General features: G+C 41.1%; 1 protein-coding gene across 1 annotated transcript; it reads left to right on the plus strand.

Moving 5' to 3' along the window:
* Nucleotides 1-333: 333 nt before the first annotated feature.
* Nucleotides 334-10,130, plus strand: LOC108920451 (serine/threonine-protein phosphatase 2A regulatory subunit B'' subunit beta-like). The gene is made up of 13 exons (XM_018729208.2): nt 334-760; nt 2,959-3,147; nt 5,216-5,319; nt 5,683-5,785; nt 6,773-6,847; nt 7,412-7,498; nt 7,656-7,812; nt 8,390-8,438; nt 8,569-8,658; nt 8,919-9,094; nt 9,381-9,499; nt 9,689-9,789; nt 9,930-10,130. Exons 1-13 carry the CDS (start codon nt 611-613, stop codon nt 10,072-10,074), a joined length of 1,545 nt encoding a protein of 514 aa, XP_018584724.1. The 5' UTR covers nt 334-610; the 3' UTR covers nt 10,075-10,130.
* Nucleotides 10,131-10,722: the final 592 nt, after the last annotated feature.

Consider the following 10,722-nt stretch of genomic DNA (forward strand, 5'->3'; position numbering starts at 1 on the left):
CCTTGAAACACCAGGTTTGTTTTTCCTTAAAGAGTGAGGGGCAGTATGGGTCAAAGGTGAAATGTGCCCAGCTGTTTTTTTCTGACAGGATTTAGAAAAAGATGGATCGTTGACCCAGATTATCCATTTTTCCTGGACAGAAGTGGGCTGTTCGAAAGTAAAACCTTAACACTGGCCTTGAAAGAGTTAACCGGAGCTCTTTTCTCAAGACGACGAAAAGGTTTCTTCTGGCCTGTTCTCGAAAGCGTCCTGGAAAAGGGCAGCCGTTGGTTCTCACCATGACCACACACACACACACACACACACACACACACACACACACACACACATAGATGCTCAGACAGTCCTGCGCTCCCTCCCTCTGTCTCTTCAGTGACACTGCAACTCCGGGCTCCCAGATCACAGCCAACCGCTCACTGCCGTGCACACGCACCAGGTTCAAGTGGCAACGCTTGGTGAAGCGGCTGGAAACTAAGAGGCAGAGCTGATGCACAACGGCATCAGCTTTCAAAAAGCGAGGTAGCGGCACCTCCAGGGTAACCGGGGGACACCGGGGACGACCTCTGACTGGGGCATCGGGAAGCAGCCTGTCGAAGGAGGCGCGGCGACAATGAGGATGAAGGACCCCTCCTTGAGACAGGATCTCTCCCTGAGGCAGGACCCCGACTTGAGGCAGGAGCTGGCGTTGTTGGCGAGGGGTCGTGACCTCGTCCTGCCGTCCCGCTTCAAGAGGAGACTGAAGGCTCTCCAGCAGGCACAGGTAAGTCATCCCAGTCACAGGTGCTCCCTAGTTACTGTACTCGTGCGTGTGCGTGTGCGTGCGATTGCCTCCGAAGAGGCTCTTACCGACTCTCGACCAGACCTCTCCAACTGTCGCTCTGCGCCGACAACACGAATCGAAGGTTCCCCACTGGTGCGGAATCCATCTTCCAGCTCGGTGCTCGAGAGGCTGACAAACTGCTATTGAGCGTGTCATCGTATAACACAGAGTACCAACCAGAAGCTTGACTACACTTGCAGGAAATTTATTCTGCACAAGGCTTTCAGTTACAAGTGTGATGAGGAAATGAGACGCCGTCACTTCCCAGCTCTTCTGCAGCAGCTCCCACAGAAGTAGGATGCTTGTGAGTTGCCCATACAAGTATTACCCAGGTTGCGCTTGAACTTTTGCTGGGTATTGTGCAGTGCATCCTCATTACACCGTTGCAGCAGGTGTCCAGTCAGCTCTGTGAACGCTGCCGTCAGCAGTACAGAGGGGAAGCACAGCAGCGTCTTTGTGGGTGACCATGACTCACGGAGCAGGTGTAACATTAGACGGCCCTTCCAAAGAGCTTCGTGTAGGAATGAAGTGTCGAAACTCAGCTCTTTCGAACTCACTGCTCCCCTGATCGCTTATGTGCATGAGAAAAGTGTAAATGTTCATATTTAATAATTTTGTAATTAGACATTGATGAATAATGGATAAACCTTCATGCTCATGTAATGTATAGTGGTTCGTGTGGTGGAATGTGACAAACCAGCTGCACTCTAGAATCACATGTCTACATCCAAGTCTCTCCTTCTGTTCAAGTAATGCACTCATGGTATTTTTCTCTGCGATATACATACGTTGCTTTGGAGAAAAGCGTCTGCTCAGTGAATAAATGTGTCTGAATGTATTGTATGTATCATGATTAATACAGGCATTTGGTATGTTTACCAGTAACATCTTTCAGCTAGAAGGTCTTTGCCACTAGGCTGTACCCTACATAGTCGGTTCTATTTTCATGCGCTCAGTCACTCATCTTTATTAACCACTTGTCCTCATCAAAGTTGAGGCAGCTCAGAGCCCATCCCAGAAGCACCGGGCGTACGGATAGAAAGAGTACACCCTGGACGGGACACTAGTGTATCACGGATCATGTTTTGATTAATGGTGGTATTATGTTGCTGGTACAGCGGTGCAGCGAGTAGAGCTGCCTCCTCACACCATCTGAGCTACTGGGGCATAGGTTCAGGTAGGAGTGCATATTCTCCCCATGTCTGCAAGAGTTTTCTCCAGGTGCTCTGCTTTCCTCCCACTGTCTAAAGACATGCAGTTTAGGTGGACTGGTGATGCTAACTTACCCACAGTGTGTTAACGGGTGAGTGACCTTATGTTTGCGTGTGTCCATCCTCCTTTCAAGGCTGTACGCCCCTGAGCCTTATGCCCAGTGATTCCCGAATTGGCTCTGAACCACACGACCCTGATCACGACAAGTAGCTAATGAAAATGGATGGATGGATAGATGCATTGATGGATGGATGGATGGATGGATGGATGGATGGATGGATGGATAGATGGATGGATGGATTATATTACGCACCATTAAACTTGGATTAAAATTAGAGAATGGTATGAGCTGATATTTTCTTATACCATTTATGCTTATACTTGCAGTATATATTCATTTATATCATGTCGTGACCAAAGGTTCATATCTCAGCAGCATACTTCCCTGAACAAGCTGCAGCAACACATCCAGCAATATGAATGGGTAATTTATAAGACATGCTAGTAATAATAGTTTCATTTTTATGTGAAAGCATCTGTTTAATTACTTAATATAAGTGCCTAAAGAAACGTAATAGAGGTATGCAGAACTTGTTTGATTCTGACAGTAATTCCATGGCTGCAGTCTAGTCTAGACAATATCATCCAGAGCTTTCTCAACTAAAAAACTACTTAATCAATATTCCCTTTGTGGAGCAAATTCTGAGAAGTCAGACGTTACTGAATGTAGGGTCAGCCAAAGTGACTCGTAATATGGTATATTACACATAATACAGGTCATGCATTGTAATTGAAAGGAGTTACCGTAAAATTAATGTTATGAACTAATGTACTTATGTAAAGCAACTATAATTCTTTTCAAATAGAGCTGAAAAATGTTAATGGTGCGAGTCGTGACTAGTTGTGTTTGTTTTTGTGTGTTGCAGCAGGGCCATGCTGGGAAAGCAGAGATCATTAAACCAGTGTCAAGTGAAAGCATTCCAAAGTTCTACTTCCCTCAAGGACGGCCCAAAGCCAACTTCAACATTGATGCTCTCATTTCCAGGATAGAGAAAATATTTTCCCAATTTCCTAATGAAAGGGCAACTATTGAGGACATGGGGAAGGTTGCCAAGGTAAGTGTGCTTTTTTTTCAAATGCTGGTCTCTAGACTCCAAGCAAATTGTTTTCATTACCCTAATTAACTTACTTTTAAAACACTTTAAGAATTTAAAGATGCTTTTTTCCAAAAAAAATATAATAACTTGTATTAATCAAGTATCCAATCTGTTTTTGATCATGTTCTATTAATGTCACCATATAAACAAGTTCTGCAAAATGCTTAATAACTCTTTAATAACTCCAGTGGGACTTCCTTCATGGAGGGTAATAAAAATGCATGCACTGAAATGACATTTGTTTCTGTTTCGCAAATCTGGGTGAAAACACAGTGCAAAATGTTTAATTTTGCTATAGTCAAAAGCTTCTTTTAATTGCAACACTTAGCGGGTCAAAGACCGCTACTAAATGTATGATTGTATTTGAAAATCACAAGCAGCTCCTTACTGCTATGCTCCATAATGATCTTTATAACAGAAATAAATAAAGTGTACATTTAAACCTGTCAAAGAAGCAGTAACATCCTGCTTTTAAGTGTTTCTAGCAGTGGTAATATTATTCGAGGGGTCCCATGCTGACTGACGATGATGACCAACTGCCATGATGAACGAGACGTTCCATGCTGAGCTGGGGATCCAAGATACCATCTAGCAACAATATCATTATTATTTGTTAACTGGCTTACAATTGTTACTAAATCTAGAATGCCCACGAAGGGTGGGCAACCGCTGGCCCTTGGACCCCCAGAGGTTTTTTTTTTTTCTCCCTCAACCTTCAGTTGGGAGTTTTTGTTCCTTTCCCTGGTGGCCAGTAGGTATACTTATAGCTCTATAATAAGTTATTCATTATGGTAGCCATTAGTTGACTGTCTTCTTTGTTTGTATTTGTTTTTCTTGTGTTATGCCTGTGTTGAAGTGCTCTGTGTCACTGCGTGAGAAGAGCGCTCTATAAAAATAAACTGAATTGAACTGAAATTGAATTCATCCAGACAATCCGGACTAGACTCACATTAGCAGCCTACCTTCGGGCACTTGAGTAAACAAGTCACTTTGACAGTAATGTTCTCAAAGTGGCCCTCAGAAGTCAACTTTGGACAAATCAGAAAATTTCAACTTAACAAAACAAGTTTATGAATGTACTAGCTGGCATGAGTTGCCATTTTCCAGGATTAAACATCTTTAAGTACATGGATTTTTCATTTTGGAAGTTGAATTATTTTAAGAAGACCAAATACTAATTGAAATACAGTAGACTTTCTCTACACTCATATTTTCATATTTGCAGTATGTATTAGAAAACACTACTGAGTGATGTCAGTCAATGTTTTATAATAATCATTCAGTCAGTTGATAAATCAGTCAGTCGATAACAGTTTTATGACAATTGCAGTATGTATTATTGTAAAACATTATATATGTGCAATTTTAATTTACAGTGTTAGATAAAATTCAGGCTAATGTACCCATTTATACATCGCAGTCTTTTTACAGGAAAGATTCAGAATAAGAGCCTTAATCAAGGACACCAGGAGTAGGATTTGAGAACAGTAGTAATGAGATTGTTTAACTTCTCCCATAATCACAACGCTATGCCTAGAAGCAAGTGTTATCAAATGTGAAATGGAAATGATATTATTAACTTTGATTTAGATGTCACCTTTGACATGACTTACAATGTTAGCCAGCTTTATAATGGATTACCCATTTATACAGCAGGGTATTATTACCGTATCAATTCAGGGTAAGTATCTTGATCAAGGGTACTACGGCAGACTGGGATTCAAAGCAGAGATCTTTACATTACAAGTCAAGAGCCATAAACGCTACACGACCTGCTGCTATACTGTGCAATAACAAAGTATACTTTGAATAAGAGTAATGAAAGTGCAGCATATACTTTGCGTTTGGTATGTATGTGAATATTATATATTATGTGAAGTACTTTACTGAAACGTTTAGGAAGCGGCTCTTCTCCCAAGCAGGAGGCTGCACACACACACACACACACACACACACACACACGCAGTAGTGAGGCTGTATGTGTGCAACAGCATGGGTGTTGCTGATTCTCTTGCTCCTTCCCCAGGCCTGCGAGTGTCCCCTCTACTGGAAGGCCCCATTGTTTATCTCAGCCAGGGGGAACAAGACGGGGTTTGTGTCCATGCACACGTTCATCGCCATGTTCAGAAAGTAAGACAATAGCATTCTTGTGCTGGGGGGCAACTTCTCCTTTTCACGTGCAATTTTCACAGTACAATGGTTACATATAATAATAGTACGGATTATAAATATTTTCCTTTAAACTTTTTGTTAATCTCAAAACATGAGATATTATTGTTATTTGTTATAAAAACTGGCAAAACAGCAATGGTGCATGGTAAGTACCGCTTTTTAACCTCATAAAGACTAATGAAAAGCGCATAATAAATCTTTCTTTAAATAAATAAGCAATACCGACTGTAAGACTGAAACTGTTGAGTAGTCTAAAGATGCAGCTGTTCTTTATTTTTTTTAGCGATGGTGACCGCCTGAAACTTCTGTTCTGCCTTCCAGAATGCTGCAGACTTGCCACGATGATGCATCCAGATTTGTTCACCTGCTGGCCAAGCCTGGCTGCAGTTATCTGGAACAGGAGGACTTTATTCCATTTCTGCAGGTTGGTAGTTTTGTGGGACGACCTCTGGAGGGGAATGTAGCTGCGTGGAGCATGGGAACTGGGCTGCTTCATCACCGATGTCATTCTCTTTCAAATTGGGTGTGATTGAGTGTGTGTGGACAGGGGGTGCGGTGGCGCAGTGGCACGGTGGGTTGGACCACAGTCCTGCTCTCTGGTGGGTCTGGGGTTCAAGTCCCACTTAGGGTGCCTTGTGATGGACTGGTGTCCCCTCTCTCTCTGGCCTTCCACCCTGTGTTACCGGGTAGGCTCCGGTTCCCTGCGACCCCGTATGGGACAAGTGGTTCTGAAAATGTGTGTGTGTATGTGTGTGCCATGAAGCTCGGCAAGTTGAAGTGTCACTGTTTGCCGCTTTTTATTCTTTCAAAACGACACTATTTGATGTTGCTAAATATATTGTTTTTATGCAGAATGCAAGGATCAGTCTGGTCCACCAAGCTATGTGCTTCGCTCTAAACAGAGAAGTGCTCTTCCATTCCAGTTTCATTTTTTCTCTCTTGGTTTCACTGCTTTGATGAATTAAACAATCTCTGCAGCAGAGTGGAACCAAATTTCTCTAACGGACTCGAATGATTGATACGTCTTTATTTTTTTCACTTTTGTGTGAGATTTTGGTATGGGATCTTTTAAGCGTCTTATAAACAGGGACGTGAACGTTGAGTAGATGATGGGGGAGCAAAGAATTGACTGTCACCACTTTCATGGACACTGCAGTAAAATTCCTCACACCACATGAAAGCTTTCCTTTGACGTCAGTGCTGGAGTAATAATTGGGCAGTTGCTATTGTGAAATCCCAGGAAGAGCTCCAGAGCTCAGTTGAAAGCAGAGTACTTCCATACTTTGACACATGTACTGTATGTTACATATTATTTTCCTTAATCTTTTCCCTTTGCTCTAGTAATGTGCAGTTGTATGCACTTGACTCGTGGAGCAAGAGGGTGATGTTGTTTGACCCGTTTGTTTTGCAGGATGTGGTCAATTCACATGTTAGCCTTGCATTTCTGAAGGAGGCATCTGATTTCCACTCTCGGTACATCACTACAGTAAGTGGGTGAAAAGGCCACATTTTCTCACAGTCTCACATTCCTTATCATGGTCCAGATTTCCAGCCAGAGCACCACCTTGATTTACACTGGTTGCTTCCAATCTGCTGTTGCTCAGCTGTTTCATAAAGTATCATTTGAAAGAAAATTTTGGCAATCGTCAATCACGATCAATAAAAACCACAGGGATAGCATTCCATGTTTCGTACAAATCAAATTGATAAAATACAGCACTAAAAATACACCAGATAAGTCTCGCAAGGAGGCCATCGGACACTCAAACTAAGACACAAGAACAAGGTTCCTATGATTGCTGTGACCTCTCCTGCACTCTTTGTGTAATCCTCTATGTCAGGAAGTAATAAGGTTGGAGGTAATTTCTGAATTTTTTTGTCTATAAATATTTCTTGAAAGTGTGGAGTAAGTAGCTCATAAATCTTATTCAAGGTGTGAATTTCATTAATGTTGTTGCCTTTTCATAGACACTAATACTCCTTCAGCAAAAAATGTAATCTGGCTGCCTTAAATGACATCCTGTTTTAATGACATTTGCTTCCTGAGCAGGTCATTCAAAGAATATTTTATACTGTGAATCGATCTTGGACTGGGAGGATTACATGTTCAGAGCTCAGAAGGAGCACTTTCCTGCAGGTTTGTTGCCTTTTTCCCTTGAACACTCTTCCAGTCCTATCTAGTAGTTATGTCCAGATCTCAATAGCCAACAAGGGTGTGTTTAACAGGCTACAGAGCCATAACATCATATCAGTATGAGGTTGAAAGTTAAAGTTTCATGGGATATCCTCAACAGAATGTCGCCCTACTAGAAGAGGAAGAGGATGTCAACCAGTTGACAGAATACTTCTCCTACGAGCACTTCTATGTCATCTACTGCAAGTTTTGGGAGCTAGACACCGACCACGACCTCTACATAAACCAGCATGATCTGGCCAGGCACAACGACCAAGGTACCTTTACCTTCTAGTTTGGTCAGGCAGATCTAAGTATCATTACATGCTGAAGTCTTTTATGTCCACAAGTGAAATGCATGCTTTTGTTTGCCTTCTGGTTATTCCACGTTTCATTTTGAGTTGCTTCAGTTGTCAGGCATTATAAGGACAGAGCTGTGATCAATAGTGCAATAACATCTTTTAGTTTTTTTTTTTTTAAATCCCATTAGGTCAGAAATTCCCATTTTAGTTATTCTTTTTATGACTTGTCTGTAGCATGACATAATGTCTGGCTTGGCTCTAATGTCTTATTTAGAAGCAGAAATGATGAGCAGTTACATTTTTCATATGGCAAAAATAAAAACACAATGTAAAATTACTTTATCATTCATTTTCTTGTTAGAACTTCACTGATTCATGACGTGTTACACACACACATTTTCAGAACCGCTTGTCCCATACGGGGTCACGGGGAACCGGAGCCTACCCGGCAACACAGGGCGTGTTATTGCTGATTAAATGGGAAACCACACTGAGTCATAAATTTGATTAATTACATTATATCCTAATTCTAGTGGTTTTTTTCTATTGACAGCAGTCTCCTGTAAAATGATTGAAAGAATATTCTCAGGGACAACAAACAGGTAAATTAACTATGCTTATTTTCTGTCGACACTACATTTACTGGTCTGGCTACGCACATGTTCATTACAGCGAAGGCAATGGGGTGCAGTCGGAGTGCCAAGTTTTCAGTTCCATTCATCCCTTGCACAGGAACAAGAGAGCACGCAAAGAGGGAAGAATGAGCTATGCCGACTTTGTCTGGTTCCTCATCTCAGAGGAGGACAAGAAATCCACTACCAGGTATACTGACAACGTGAGACAAAACTGTGTCGTTGTATGTTAGTTACTGTAGCACTTGTCCACTCATCCAGCTGACCACTTTGATGCCACGAAACCTTTCGGAAAACACAATTTTTATATCGCATGGGAAAGATCTGCTATACATTCTTTAATATTCACTATTTTAGATGTTGACCTTAATCGGCTTCATTATTACTTAACTTTACAACGGTGATATTCTGGCAAAGGCTTCACAGTTACACACCGCCTGTTCTATTCAGCATAGAGTACTGGTTCCGCTGCATGGACCTCGATGGGGATGGGGTCCTGTCCATGTACGAGTTGGAGTACTTTTACCAGGAACAGTGCCGCAAGCTGGAGAACATGGCCATTGAGCCCCTGCCATTCAAGGACTGCCTTTGCCAGATGTTGGACCTTGTGAACCCACAGACTCCAGGTATCCAGCATCAAAGAAAAGCACACCATGACAATAATATGATATATAGACCAGTTACTAGAACCGTTTCATCACATCTAAACAGCCCTTAAGTATCCAACACATAAATTATAGCTGCAAAGATAGCACTTCTTTCCATTGTAGATTAATATTCTTTGTTTTGTAACCACCTTCATTAGACAAAATTTAATCACAAAATGTATCGTACATCAACATACACATGCATAGTAGCAGGATGTACAGCAAGAAACGGTGTTCCTTAAGAGCGCAGTATATTTTTCCTCAGGAAAGATCACCCTCGGAGACCTGAAGAGGTGCAAGCTGTCCTATGTCTTTTTCAACACTTTTTTTAACGTGGAGAAGTATCTGGAACATGAGCAAAAGGATCCTTTCTTTGCGCTGAGGGTATGGGCAAAACTCAAGGATTTATTGTGTTTTGTGTCTGGTAATGGTGGAGAGAGGGGTATCAATCGCACTGAGTGTGGGGGATGATGGGTAATGGTTAAAGTTAACATGCAGGACGACAAATACCAGTGGGAGCGAGCATGGGGGGTGACATGATAGTTGTGTGTGTGTGCGCATCTATTTCCTCAGCGTGCTCACAACCAGCATATGTCAGACTGGGAGAGGTATGCTGCAGAGGAGTATGAAATAATGGTGGCAGAGGAGGGAGCCAGTGAACGGTATGGCCACAGGTAACACTTCCTTTACGTAGCCGTTTACATTTTAATGTGTATTACACAAATTGAGTTGATTTATTAAAAACTGCATGTTCAACATTGTGAAAAGGGGAAAATTTGTTTTTTTTTTTTTTTTAAAAAAAAAAAAAAAACAGGTATAAAATAACCCATGACTACATAAATCCCCAGAAGTCATGTGAACTTGCTATATGGACAGGAAGAACACATCTTTTTGAAATCCCCAGTGCCCCACATGCCCTGAACCTATACAAACATGACTATGAAGAGGATTTTGACTGAGGCCTGCTGCTGACACTTGTGGTGAATCACTAACCAGTGAGTTGGCCTTTTTTTTTTTTTTTTTTTAAAAAAAAAAAAAAAAAAAAAATGACCCATGGCAACAGCTAGCATTTAAGAGTACATGGACATCAGAGCTATTTCACATGTTCAAAAGGAATGTAATTTATATATTACATATGTATTTCTTCCATTTCCTTTACCACCCCTTTAAACTAATAGCACTTTTTCCTACAGCTAAAATAAATATAGAATGGCCAGTATGACATGAAACCCAGTTACTTCTACACTTCAACTTGAGATTACATTCACAAAAGTTTTATGTGCATCTGTAATTCTGAATTAGAGAAATAACCAACTTACCCATTCCAGACACAATGACACTGCACTAATTCTGTGGCATAAATATTTATAAGTTTTCCTTTAGAAATGCATTTGTTTGCCTTGTATAATTATGTATTAAATTTCTTTTTGTACTACATCAAAAGTGATATTTCTGATCATCTGTGTAAAGTGTCACCAATAGTGTTGTAATCTATACGTTTTTAAAATTAACTAGACAAATGTCTTGCAAAAACATTTAAAATATTCAAAGAAACTATGACCTTTAAAGTGTTACTCCACAGCTGTAAATTATAGATGTGCATTATG

This window comes from Scleropages formosus, chromosome 14 (assembly GCF_900964775.1).
Source record: "Scleropages formosus chromosome 14, fSclFor1.1, whole genome shotgun sequence".
Classification (NCBI taxonomy): Eukaryota; Metazoa; Chordata; class Actinopteri; order Osteoglossiformes; family Osteoglossidae; genus Scleropages; species Scleropages formosus.